This window comes from Brachypodium distachyon, chromosome 2, assembly GCF_000005505.3.
Source record: "Brachypodium distachyon strain Bd21 chromosome 2, Brachypodium_distachyon_v3.0, whole genome shotgun sequence".
NCBI classification, from domain to species: Eukaryota; Viridiplantae; Streptophyta; class Magnoliopsida; order Poales; family Poaceae; genus Brachypodium; species Brachypodium distachyon.
In genome coordinates this window covers 58,777,629-58,791,187 of record NC_016132.3, presented here as the reverse complement: position 1 = coordinate 58,791,187, position 13,559 = coordinate 58,777,629, and the positions used below count along the sequence as shown (strand labels likewise).

General features: G+C 46.0%; 3 protein-coding genes across 3 annotated transcripts; 2 read left to right on the top strand and 1 right to left on the bottom strand.

The window, feature by feature from the left end:
* The first annotated feature begins 1,496 nt into the window (after positions 1–1,496).
* LOC100841734 (receptor-like cytoplasmic kinase 176) lies at positions 1,497–4,754 on the top strand. The gene is made up of 6 exons (XM_003567488.4): positions 1,497–1,945; positions 2,108–2,376; positions 2,493–2,628; positions 2,755–2,897; positions 2,987–3,110; positions 4,022–4,754. Exons 1-6 carry the CDS (start codon positions 1,873–1,875, stop codon positions 4,480–4,482), a joined length of 1,206 nt encoding a protein of 401 aa, XP_003567536.1. The 5' UTR covers positions 1,497–1,872; the 3' UTR covers positions 4,483–4,754.
* A 464-nt stretch (positions 4,755–5,218) lies between these two features.
* On the top strand, positions 5,219–7,788 carry LOC100833160 (probable dual-specificity RNA methyltransferase RlmN). The gene is made up of 10 exons (XM_003565108.4): positions 5,219–5,401; positions 5,479–5,554; positions 5,667–5,764; positions 5,865–5,963; positions 6,046–6,132; positions 6,220–6,336; positions 6,461–6,564; positions 6,793–6,932; positions 7,066–7,202; positions 7,294–7,788. Exons 1-10 carry the CDS (start codon positions 5,234–5,236, stop codon positions 7,495–7,497), a joined length of 1,230 nt encoding a protein of 409 aa, XP_003565156.1. The 5' UTR covers positions 5,219–5,233; the 3' UTR covers positions 7,498–7,788.
* Positions 7,789–7,943: 155 nt separating this feature from the next.
* Positions 7,944–13,501, bottom strand: LOC100831932 (AP3-complex subunit beta-A). The gene is made up of 11 exons (XM_003565104.4): positions 13,151–13,501; positions 12,999–13,075; positions 12,351–12,597; positions 11,672–12,268; positions 11,269–11,442; positions 10,990–11,116; positions 10,799–10,908; positions 10,031–10,231; positions 8,963–9,966; positions 8,565–8,813; positions 7,944–8,456 (listed from the first exon to the last, which is right to left on the bottom strand). The coding sequence occupies exons 1-11, from the start codon at positions 13,352–13,354 to the stop codon at positions 8,111–8,113; spliced, it is 3,336 nt and encodes a 1,111-aa protein (XP_003565152.1). The 5' UTR covers positions 13,355–13,501; the 3' UTR covers positions 7,944–8,110.
* Positions 13,502–13,559: the final 58 nt, after the last annotated feature.

Genomic DNA, 13,559 nt, shown 5'->3' with positions numbered 1-13,559 from the left:
TAGGTAATTAAATTAAAGATAGCACGTGTGTGTGTGGCATTAATTCCTGCCTGCGACGACAATTTCGCACGAGACCTGTCTGGCCGGGTTTCATTTTACCATTTCTTGTTTTGTTACGGTCGTTGAAAATTAACGAGGCCGGAATTGTCGTCGTCACCCATTCCGTGTACACCCCAACGCGGGGACAATGTCTGAACTAATCTCACTGCACCATGTCAAACTAAAACAATACTCCCTCTCACTCCCATATTAAGTGACTTTCTTTTACATGTATCTAGACGTTTTTTAAGCATAGATATATTCATATTTTTGGCAAATTTGAGTCACTTAATATGGTACGGAAGGAGTACTGAACGAAAGAAAAACTATTATAGTGTGACTTTCATGTCTGCCTTTCTCTGCTCGAGTTGAGCACGCATCCTATAGTCGGTTCTTCGATGGTCATCCGACAATCATCGACTCCCCTGTATACTACCATTCCAAACGCCCCGCCCACTTTCGTTATGTTGAAAAGGTCATTAATTTGGATTCGGACATGTGTTTGGCCCTTTTTACGGTGAACCAAAAGGTGAGCGAGACCTCTTCTGATGATGACCCAACAGATTCGATTGTTCCCCTCTCCGCTCCATCGGTGCTACAAGGGTCAAAAACACCACAATTCACGATTTTTACTTGAGAATATATTCGCCCACCTTTTTTCGCAACCGGTCAACACCAGCGCTAGACCGATGTGAGCATAAAACGGCGGAGGAGAAGGCCACGGATCAAGAGCAAGAAGAAGAAGACGGAACCGATAATAAGAGAAGAAACATCGAAGAAGAAGACAACGAGAAAAACAAGAACAAAGAAGCATTTTGGCCCCTTTTATGGTTTTATGGTGAACCCAAAGGTGAGCGAAATCTATTCTGATGACGACCCAACGGACTCGATTGTTCCCCTCTCCGCTCCATCGGTGCTACAAGGGTCAAATACACCACAATTGACGATTTTTACCCGAGAATAAATTCGCACACCTTTTTTCGTAACCGGTCAACACCAACGCTAGACCAATGTGAGCATAAAACGGCGGAGGAGAAGGCGACGGATCAAGAGCAAGAAGAAGAAGAAGACGGCACCAATAACAAGAGAAGAAACATCGAAGAAGAAGACAACGAGAAAAACAACAAGAACGAAGAAGCACACGCACTAGCAGTCTAGCACGGGCCAAAAAGATCCAAATCCACCTGTCCGAAAAGCGTTCCCCCGGCGGCAAGCCGTTGTTGGCCGTAAATTGACCACCCACAGTTTAATTACCAATTCAAGCCTGCCTAAGACACCGAAAAAGCTCACTGTCTGTCTTAAGCAACGGCCACGATCGTCCGTCCGATCGACATCCGACGGCCCACGCCGATCCCCACCCAACCACGCCACTCGGCTCTGACAGCCGGGCCCGCATGTCAGCGGACAGAAGGGCCTGTCGTTTATATATACGGAGAAGCGATGAAGAAGCGAAAGCTACCGGCGAGAAGAGCAGAGCACCTTCTTCTCGCCTTCGATCTCCCCCCTTAGCCGAGCCCCGCCCGCCATTAATGCCCTCGCCCAGTCGACCTTCCTCTTCCTCCTCGCGCAAGTGGCCGGAGAGGTAGACAGAGAGGTCAACCTGAGCTCGAGCTCCTGCAGGCTTCCCGTGATCCACCGTCTGACAAAGAGGAAAAGGCAGAGCTCGCGGCCGGTGGTGCTAGCAGTATATATCAAAGCTTGCTGGCTGCCCGTCCTCATCTCGGAGGAGCTTCGATTTCGTCTTCTTCTTGGGCGAGCTAGCTCGATCCTTCTGCTGCTTCAATTCCTGGAGTTCTGGTTTGGGTTGAGTTGAGTTGAGTTTGATCGGTCGCCATGGGGAACTGCTTCGGGACCAGGATCAGCTCCGACAGCCCTTACCGGAGCAGCGCCGCCTCCCCTTCTTCAGGTATCTTCTTCTTCTTCCCATGGCGTCCTAGCTACAGCCATCACATCTGCACCTTTTTCCAGACTCTTCCTTTCCGCCTGTCGTAATCAGAGAGGAAAGTTCAGATTTCGATTTTCTTAAGCTGATCTGTTCGTCTGTTCTTTGATGATGATGATCGAGTAGGGGACGCGAAGAGCGCGGAGCTGAGGGCGCCTCGGAGCGAGGGGGAGATCCTGCAGTCGGCCAAGGTGAAGAGCTTCGCCTTCACGGAGCTGCGGACGGCGACGAGGAACTTCAGGCCGGACAGCGTGCTCGGCGAGGGCGGCTTTGGGTCCGTCTTCAAAGGGTGGATCGACGAGAACACCTTCGCCCCCGCCAGGCCCGGCACCGGCGTCGTCATCGCCGTCAAGAAGCTCAACCAGGACGGCTTCCAGGGACACCGCGAATGGCTGGTCAGTTAGTACAGTTCTTCTTCTCTGTTACTGAATGTTCTGAATCTGTTTTCAGAATCAATCTGTTAGTTGCTGAGGTTTCTGAAACTGCCTCTGAATGAATGTGGTTTGTGCAGGCTGAGGTGAATTACCTGGGGCAGCTTTCGCACCCGAATCTGGTGAAGCTCGTCGGGTACTGCCTCGAGGACGAACAGCGGCTCCTCGTCTACGAGTTCATGCCGCGAGGAAGCTTGGAGAACCATCTCTTCAGGAGTAATAGAGCTAACCTTCCCTTTCTTGATTTATTGATTGATTAATGAACACTTCCCTAGCTAACTTAGTCACTGAAGATAATATGGTGGTAACAAGATTGGGATATTAACCATGATGATGATGCAGGGGGCTCACATTTCCAGCCACTTTCATGGAATCTGAGGATGAAGGTGGCTCTTGGGGCAGCCAAGGGGCTCGCCTTCCTCCACAGCGACAAGGCCAAGGTCATCTACCGCGATTTCAAGACCTCAAATGTTCTTCTCGATTCAGTACGTTTTTTTTCCTGCCTTCTAATTTGGTACATAAAGTAATTTCTTCATTTTAACTTACTGGTGCTAACTCTGTGTATGGATTGCAGAGCTACAATGCAAAGCTGTCTGATTTTGGGCTGGCCAAGGACGGGCCGACCGGCGACAAGAGCCATGTCTCCACAAGGGTCATGGGCACCCATGGATATGCTGCGCCTGAGTATCTTGCCACAGGTAAAATTTCACAAAGCTCCAATTCCTACATATGGAAATATTTTTGTTTATACCAACAAAAGGTGTGATGAACTTTGAGCATGATACTCCAGTGTGCCTGTCGTCAGGGTTGAATGCATAATAATCTTGTTTCTATGCAGTAGTTATGGTTGGATTATTTGAGGTTTGCCAAGAAAAATAAAAGTCCTCTTTTCAGTTTGGCAGTTTGTGGGTGTCTTGAAGCACTAAGAGAAGCAGTGAAGAACACTACTCTTATTAATCCTTTGGGTTAGGTGTGCAGCACAACTTGGTCCAACTAGTCATGCTTCCAGACCTAACTGGAGTACTGGACCCCTTCATCCATCCAGCAGATGTGTGAAACCCAGATTAATTAATCAAGTGGTATCACCACCACCACACACTTTTAATTTCAGGGAATAGCAGGTGATGATCCATAAAGGAATTGCAAATTTCAGTAGAAAAAATGATACATAAAAAACTTGCAAAATCTTGTTGCTAGATAAGCATCCATGTGCTCTGTATCAAACAGGTCAATGGGTGGCAGAGCTTGTTCTTCTTAGTTTACTTGTTCCTAGGTAGTATATGAGCTGTGCAATCGCCTTATAATACTTGTGATGCGTACACTGATAATCCATGTTGGTTTACTATATCTAATATAATCCATGTTGGGTTATATCTAATCCGGCTAAGCTGGATCACTGTCTGTTCCTCTGAAGCATCTGAACCCGAACCAGAAACAACTAAATAAAGAACATCAATTTGATTGATTGATTGATACCTATGGAATCTGAATTCCAAAAGCCCAGTGTGGACTGTGGATTGGATGGAGTATCTAGTTGGGGAAAACAAAAACTAGTACTACTAGATTCAAAATGGATCATTGGTTTCTGAATGTGAATTTTGGATGGCAGGGCACCTGACGGCGAAGAGCGACGTGTACAGCTTCGGGGTGGTGCTGCTGGAGCTGCTGTCGGGGCGGCGGGCGCTGGACAAGAACCGCCCCTCCGGCGAGCACAACCTGGTGGAGTGGGCGCGGCCCTACCTCACCAGCAAGCGCCGGATCTTCCGGATCCTCGACGCGCGGCTCGGCGGCCAGTACTCCCTCGCCGGGGCGCAGAAGGCGGCGGCGCTCGCGCTGCAGTGCCTCTCCGGGGACCCCAGGAACCGGCCGGGGATGGAGCAGGTGGTGGCCGCGCTAGGGCAGCTCCAGGACGCCGCTGCCAAGGAGGCGCCGCCGTCGGCCGGCGGCGGCGGGTTCGTCAGGATGCGCGGCGGGAAGGCGGAGACGGCGGCGGCGGCGGCGGGCGGGTGGCACCGGCGGCAGCATCAGCAGTACGGCAGGCGGATGCCGGCGCTGCCGCTGCGCGAGTGAGAATTTGCTGTAGATGATTCTCCTCTCCCGAGTGATGAGATGAAATTGTAAAGCAGAGGCAGCCGCAGAGGATGGTTTCGTTTCTGAATGTTGTTAATTTAGCGCTTCTTCGTTTGTTCTTGTGAAATTCAGATCTTCCCCTACATTTTTGGCTTCTCTCTTACTAGTCTTAGGCAGGATGATTGTTTATGATGATAAGCTGAACAACATGCAGAAACGGCTTCTAATTTCTACTAACTGTTTATCTTGTACTAAGTACAAGTTTCAACTTTTGTTCGGGACGAATGTCTCTGTTTCCAAAAGATCTTATTTTTGTTCGCAAGAAAGTCAGAGGACAAACACTGATGGAACACATAAGATTTCCAAAGGAAGTCAGCGACAAGATTTTCTTTTTTGACTATGGAGATGGATGCATCCCATTTGCACACTTGCACTTCAGCTACTTGTCAACCAAAGCATTTGAAACTCAACTAAACACCTCTCAAAGAATTTCTTCCCTCTTTCCGAAAACAGAAATTTACTACGGAGGGCTAACATTTTAAAAGACCAAAAATGAAATTTTGTTTTAACAAAAGCATAAGCTAAAAAAATATCATCTCCTTCTATCCTTCGTGGGCCGTTGCAAGAAACCGTTTATAAGGCCCACATGGCAGGATGATAAAAAGCCCAAGCAAATTAGCGAGGGAGAAGTGGATGAGGCTGCTACAAATCCTCAGCAGCTTCGGTTCGCAACAGCAGTAGGAGAAAAAGAATGGCCGCGCCGCAGCAGGTCCGCGCCGTGCCGCTCGCGCGCGCGCTCCGCCTCAGCACGCGCGTCTCCGCCTCCGCTCCGGCGAGGTCCGCCTCGACGCCGCCTCGCCGCGCGCTGCTCGGCCTCTCAGAGCCGGAGCTCCGGCAGCTCGCCGTCGACCTCGGCCAGGTTGGTAACCCCGCCTTTGCTTTCCCATGGTTTCTTGCCCCAGCGCTTACTGTGGCACCATGCATTCACACGCGCAGCAAAGCTACAGGGGGAAGCAGCTGCATGACCTCGTCTACAAGAACAGGGCCACGCAGATTGAAGCATTCGCATACGGTGAGGGGGCTGGATTGTGTTTGTGGTTTTGTGCGCGCCACCTGTTTGTTGTTTTGCTTCGGCTGTTGTTCTTAGAACCGTGATGTGATGTTGGGGGTTCGAATTCATGCAGTGCCGAAGGTGTTCCGGGAGGCGTTGGTTGGTGCGGGGTGGAGAGTTGGCCGGTCGCCGGTGCACCACGCCGTGACGGCCACCGATGGCACCACCAAGGTACGCCGTCGATGTTCATGTGACATTTGTGCGTCGAAAAGGAAGTGTGTGGTTGATAAGTTGGAGCGGCTCGTGACTCTCCGTTGGTCCTTCCTTACAGATACTTCTCAAGTTGGAGGATAACAGGTTGGTCGAGACAGTGGGGATCCCTGTCGACGACAAGGGCTCATCTCGACTCACCGCCTGCGTTTCATCACAGGTGCTTTGGAACCGGTACTCTGGATTCTATCACTGGTTTGCTGACCTCAGTGTTCTTGACAATCTTAATGATGCTTATGCAGGTCGGCTGCCCCTTGCGTTGCTCGTTTTGCGCCACAGGGAAGGGAGGGTTTGCGAGGAACCTTCACGGACATGAGATCGTTGAGCAGGTTCTCTCCCAGAAAACCTGCGCCTATCGCTACCTTGACCTCGTGTTTCCTTTTGTTGCACTTTGGGTTTATGTTCTGGCATTGTAGGTATTGGCCATAGAGGAGTCGTTCAAACACAGGGTGACAAATGTAGTGTTCATGGGAATGGGTGAACCCATGTTGAACCTGAAAGCAGTTTTGGAGGCACACCGATGCTTGAATAAGGTATGTTGAATTGACAAGTAGGCATCTTCCTTGTGCTCACTCATTACAGAGTAAAAAATTACTCTGCATTCCTTTAATAAAAGGCTTCGATATGTGCCCAACACAATGAATTTCTTGTTTTCAGGAACTAAAGATCGGGCAAAGGATGATGACAATCTCCACAGTAGGCGTTCCCAACACGATAAATAAGCTAGCAACTCACAAGCTTCAGTCAACACTGGCAGTCAGGTACGCTCTTATTAATTTAGTATCTGTCTTCTTCTCCTCAAGGATAGATAGTATGGTCTTGGTTTATGCTTAGTACTTGTCAAACATGCTTGATACTCTTTTTTTTGTAAGAACTGTTTTTTTGTCTTCTTATTTTCACAACTCTGAGCTTAACTAAAACGAACTGGACTACATGCAGCATTTCATTCTGTAATGTGTTTGCTGACTAGTCTTTTGTATTTGAACCAGCCTGCACGCCCCAAATCAGAAACTGCGCGAAACAATTGTTCCAAGTGCGAAGGCTTATCCTTTGGAAGCACTGATGGATGACTGCAAGAATTATTTCCTGGAAACTGGACGCAGGGTATCCTTCGAGTACACTCTGCTAGGTAATCCAGCTATGCCTTTACTGTTCACACACACTGAATGTTAAATCTGTCTGCAGAGAGTGGATGTTAAGAACTGCATTATCATTTCGGCCATTGTCACCTAACATGTCTGAACTGTTTCATCTTTTCCCAGCTGGGATTAATGATGAAAAGGCGCATGCTGAAGAACTCGCAGCGCTGCTGCATGCGTGTGGAGGTGGTTATCACGTGAATCTGATTCCCTATAACCCCGTAGAAGGTTCTGAGTACAAGAGGCCTTACCGAAAAGCGGTATGCTATTTATCTCAGCTTAGGAGCAATGCCTAATAAAGAATTGTTCCGTGTTCGAGATTATTAATGTTTATATTGATGATTTGCATAGATTCAAGCTTTTGTCGATGCGCTGGAATCTCGGAAGATCACAGTCAGCGTTCGACAGACCCGTGGGCTTGATGCCAACGCAGCCTGTGGACAGCTCAGGAATGAGTTCCAAAAGAATCCACTCCTGGAATCATCTCCGCCATCCGAGACCAACCAACCGCTTGAATCATCTCCACCCTCCGAGCCCAGCCTCGTTACTGCTTAGGCGCAGAGATTTTTGTTCCTGCTTAGCGTGGAGATTTTGCTTGAATTATGTAGGAATTGAGCTATTTCCTATGAAATTCTGCGTTCAAAAGCTTGAATAGGCCCTGAATGACTTATCTAATACGTAGATCATCGGCTCATAAAGTGTAAGCTGATTAGGGGGTCAGCCTTTTTTGGCTAAGGGCGTTATTTATATCTGGCGTGAGAGGCCCTGTTAATTGAGATATTAAGTGTTAAGTATAGAACAGATGTATTCGATGCATGTTCTGTAGACTGGTGTATAATTTCTCCATGATACGAAAACTACATTCTGAAATTCTACATGGGATTAAGAGAATGTGAACTGCGATCAGCTAATAAAAAAGAAGATTAACGCGACACTTAAAAGAAACAAGGGTGTGTGATCATTAGTAACTTGCAGAACATCTCTGATAATGCAAAAGAACAAGGTTGGTAACAGCACCAGCCACTGCCCATTTATGCTAACCGTCAGCGGCTCAGCGCTTGCAGTAATGTACAACAATTTACGAGTTAAAAGAAACAAATGTACAACAATTTACAGTATTGACAAAATGGTCTGTAAAATTAAATGTGCAAAACTTAAAAGATTCTCTTCACTCGATGATTGTTACAACTCTGTTCAGGAGGTTTAGGCCAAACACCGTATCTTCAGAATTCACCTTGACGGTGAGATCCAGTGGTCCTGAGGTATGACCTTCCGCCAAGATGGTAATTAGGCAGGGGTTTGAAGTGCTCAGAATCTCACTGCTAAATCGCCAGCATAAGCCGGACGCGTCGTCGATGCTGAAGGTTACTGGCATATCCATTGACACTAGGTGAACATTGGCATTGCTGAGTACTTTTGATGCAAGACTCTGCGCTACTAGAAGGTTTTTATCGGTGTGGTCCGTACTCTCTTCAGTGCACCCATGCTTCTGAAGATGATCTTTGAAGGTGCACCTATTGCAATTCCAATAGATTTAGTTATTGGATATATGTTTGACAATCAACAACCTGGATCTAGCCAGTGGCATCCTCTCAAACAAAGATAGGATGAAACTTTCTTACCTTCTAGCATACTCAAACACTCCCCTCAGCTGGTTTTCCTTGCAAAGAAAAGCATTCAAGTCCATGGGTAGTGGCCGTACAAAATAAGCAATATCAGGGTGAAGTTTAGCTGGATGCCTTTTCCCATTGCAGAGAACAGACAGCTTTAGGGGCAAGAGATGATGATGGAAGTGAACTTGAAGAATCATCTTCACAGTCTGTTGTGGAGCCAACGAGCGTATCTCTTCCACAGGAGCAAGAGTTGGGATGCTGCAGGAAAAGATGATTTACTATGTATGAGCTGCGAGGTAAAATAAGTTGACAAATAAAAACCATCAACAGGTTTTCATAATAAACATTTTAATATTTAACAATATAAATGTTTGTTAAAAAATAAAAATATCACAGATGGCGCATACCTTGCAGATCCTTCTGATGTTTGGTCCATTTCATCCTTACTAATAGAAGCCTCTTCAGATTTAATGATTATATCTGTCAACTGGTCTGTTGTATTATTCTCAACAAACAAGTCTATACATACCAGCAAGCGTGATATGGGGGAAATCTCCGCTGAGAAGGCATATATAACACTCAGACCACTAGTATTAGAAGGGTCTAGCAATGTATGCAGTTTAGGTTTTCGCTCAAAGCTGCGGTTGGTAAAAGAAACTCTTGCAATTGATTTCTGCATAGATTCCTGAACAGCTGGCAAAGCAGGAGCCTCGTCAAGCCATGACTCCAAGGCTGACTTAGACATTAATTCAGTCAAATCAGTAGAGATGAGAGATGACAAATTGTCCTCAACGTTTCGACCTGTCTGGCCTTGATCTACATTGTCATCATACATATGAACCAGAGGGGCTTCCTGATTATCTTGTCGGTGATGGAGGTTATGTCCGTCATCATTTGGATATTGGCTAGATCCAGTGGCATCTTTGTCAGATAAGCCACCACCTTCACTCTCTGAATCATAAACAGAGCCACTCTCATAGGAAGACTCAGATTCAGCATTGGAATTATTACTTTCAGAAGAATTAGCTGTGTCCCTGGTCAGCTTTATGGTGTGATAAATTAATTCCATACTTTGAGGCTTTGGAAGTGGTGCATAACCAGGAGCTGCATGAAGAACAACTTGTGACAGGGAACCAGGAAGATAAATCCGGTAGTTGCTGTCTGAATGAGATGTTGTAGGTATCTTCCCACCAAAGATATGATCAGCTAGCTCCTTACGAATATCTTGACTGTGAGATTGACATGTGGAGTCATTTTCATTTAAAGAGGTCTTGCCACATGGCAAAAGATTTGATATAAAGCGTGCACGATCACGGACATCATAATTCAAGTCACATGCAGCCAGGTCGGTGATATATGCCATTATCCTTTTGAATTCTTCCAAGTGTTCTTCTGCAGAATGTATTATAACCTGGAAAGGCAAACTTTTTTACCAATCCCCTATGTAATAGCAGGAAACTTAAGTTAGGATGTACCTTTGCAGAAGCATTTAGGATCTGAAGCTTTGTCTCGAGCACTTCAGCAGCAAAAGACCATGCTAGATACTTGAGAACAGGTGGAATTATCTTTGGAATGAGGTTTCCTACAGAGCTATACTCGCCAAATATCCAAATAATCAAGGACCGTGCTGCAGGCTGCTTAATTTTATCCAGTCTGCGAACCAGGCGGATAATCACCTTCAGAGAAAAAGAATTGTGAACATGTCAAATCAAAATATAAGATATGCATTCAAACAATAGCACATGATGGCATCCTTCCGCGTTTGTTCTTCAGTGTAGTTCCAATAACTAATACAGCATACCTCAAACAAACAAAAAAAAGGAGATAAAAGAACTTAACATGGAAAATAAGTCAATATTTAACAAGACAACAAAAACTATGGCATGTCGTATTAAATTCCAATGTCGAATATGTACAGAACTACAGAAGTCCTTCACGCTTCAGTAGGGAAATTACCACTGACTGATTAAAAGGACCAAGATAATTTGCGGGTGATATAAGAAAGCCCATAAGTTGTACAATACAGCCTACATTCCAAACACTGACGTGGATAGATTATCAGATGAAAATCACAAGGTCAAGAGTAACACATTAGCCATGTATTGAGAAGCATACAAACAAGTCCTAGTTTCTAGGCACGTAAATGAAACAAATTAAAAAAATCTGCCGCACTATAGGATAACAAGCAATAAAGTATCCAATAACTATAGGATAACAAGCAATAAAGTATCCAATACTAATACCTTCTCATGAGAAGCTGCATCTATTTTCACTATTGCTTTGATTGAAAGGATTGCTTGAACTAAAACAATATCTTCTCCGTCCAAGTGAACTGAGTTAGTGATAGATGATTCTGTAACATGGTAAAAAAATAAAACCTTAGTATTCACAGAGTAGAATCCACCACAAAGTATGCAACCAGAGAAATCATCACCATAAAATACAAGGGACAGAAGCCCCTCAAGGCAAGTGGATGAGATAGAGGGGAGCTTCTGGGCGCACAGCGCAATGGCAGCAACTGTATCTGCCACAAATCTCCTATTTGGATCTTTGATATAATCCTGGCAGGATTTACAAAAGAGTACCATGAACATCCACAAACAGAATGGGTAAAGAAATATTAACTAGAATTTTTCTCGAACACACATCTTAACAACATATAGAGTTTTTTTTTTTTGAGGGGATAACAACATATACAGTTGCAAACAAATACCTCAAATTCTTCAAAAATGGCAGGAATAGATGACTCTGAGGCGATGGTGGTCAGTATTTCAAGCTTTAAAGCCCTAGTCTGGTATGGATCTGAAGAGCATATGAAGAAGTCCTCATCATATGGAGCAAACAATAATGGAGCAGTCTTTGCAAATACCAGTATGTCGCCAAGCACCTGCAAGAATAAAAACCTGGTCAATTCAAGAAGAAATAAAAATCGAGGAAATTGCACATATCATCATATGAAGGAAAATTATTAGATTCTTATGTCCACAAGAAATGCCTCAATAAAACACTGTCAAGGTTGTCAAAAGGACATCAAAGTATCTAGAAAGTCTTTGCAAATACCAGTATAATTGCTAGTTGTTGAAATATAAGACCATGAAAAAGTATCTAGAAAGTACCACATATGCTGCATCAGGAGATGAACGCAAAGTAAACAAAATCGGCCCAACAATTCTCTTCACTTCCTCAACTGGAGCCATGATCCAATGAACACTTGCTGCTGCAAGTACGACTCCACTGTTTTGGCTCCATAGAAGAGGAGATGTGCATTTCAAAAGAATTGCAACATCATCGTTCGTACTCGTAGTGACAGATGGAGAGCTGAACTTATCATCTTCCCTATCAAAACATCCTGGATGTTCTTCAATGTAATGCCGAAGCAACATGATGTTTGGCCTAGTGCCACTGATCCCACCAACACTTGTTGGTTGAGTGTAGGACATAGTATCAACAGTAACACCACCCTGGGCCACCAAAGATAAATTTGAAGCAAACATTACAGAATCCTTGACTAATCCATGTCTAGCTATGACATACCGCAAGAGAATCTCAATTAGAGTAATCTGATACCATTCTTCGATATCAGGCAGTGTTTCACATAGCCTGCGGAAATGTTTTGATATCAATGCTAAACAATTTGGACAGACTGACTTAAATGCAACAGCGGCGGCTCCGACTACTCCCGGGGAATTGTCACTGAACAAAACATCCACAATCTGCAAAAAACATCATCAGGCTTCAGAAACATATAGTGTGGAGCATCGATGCAAAATGAGCAGCAGGTTGCACAAAACAAACCTCCTCCAAAGTTGTACTTTCCTCCGGAAGCAAGTCGAAGAGCTTACAAAGTGCATACGCCGCACATTTTCTGACATACGCCGATGGATCCCTGGCACATTTCTTTACAGCCACTAGCACAAGTGGAGCAACGACATGTAATCTGATACCAGCCATGGTGCGTAGGGCCCAAGCCCTCACCAATGGGTTTATATCCGATAAATCCTTCTGGAATATGTTAATAGAAAGGAGAGCTTCATTTTGGCGCCTGCAGCAACACCAAGAAAGAACCTAAAATCACTTTGAGCAGCACATGGTAATCACAGAAAACAACTTAGCTGGTTATTCAAAAATCAGTTTTGTCAAGCAAGATTCAAACTTCACGGTAGCGTAATCCTTTAACTAGAGCATCTCAAAGAAAATTTTGACATACTATGGTCCAATTCAAGCATCAATAAACATGCTATTGAAGAGGAAGCGCCCATCAATTATGTTCACAGGTCATTACACGCAACAGTTTTCTCTGCCTTACTAGTTTTGAAGCAGACAGAACACCTGTTCTAACCGTCTCATACTCAGCACAGACACAGAGTTACTTCAATCAGGAGCAACCAATTACAGGCAGGACAGGAAGAACAGAAGTGCAAAATGAGTGGGGGGGTTGCTTACTTCTCGGCGTAGTGGAGGAGGTAGAGGTAGACGAGCTTCTTGACCTCCAGCGACTGCGCCGCAACGTTCTTAACCACCTGCACCGGACGCACGCACGCAGATCAGTCCGAATTCCGCCAGGATCCACGGAGGAGGGGGGGATTTTGCCGGACCTGCGGGAAGAGGTGGGCGACGTCGACGCCCTGCGCGATGAGGGCGAGCAGGCGCTTGAGCGCGTCGATCCTGTCGGCGTCGAAGCGGGAGTCGAGCAGCGCCGGGATGGATGCGTCCTCCGGGTCGTCGTAGAGGTGCGCGTCCGTCCCCATCCGCCCCACCACCCACGACGCCGCCGCGCTGCTCGCCTGAAGACCGAACATCTCGCCTCCCTCGCCCGCTAGGTCCCCCCCGACGAATCTCCCCGGCAGCGGAGCGGCGAGAGAGAGAAGACCGGATCTCGACGGCGGGGCGCCGTCTATCGCCGGAGAGACGTTGGACTGGAGAAGAGACAGAGGCGAACTCAATAGGGTCCAGTCCACAGCGAGCGAAGCAACGTGAATACGCGATGTGCGTGCCAGGTTTACG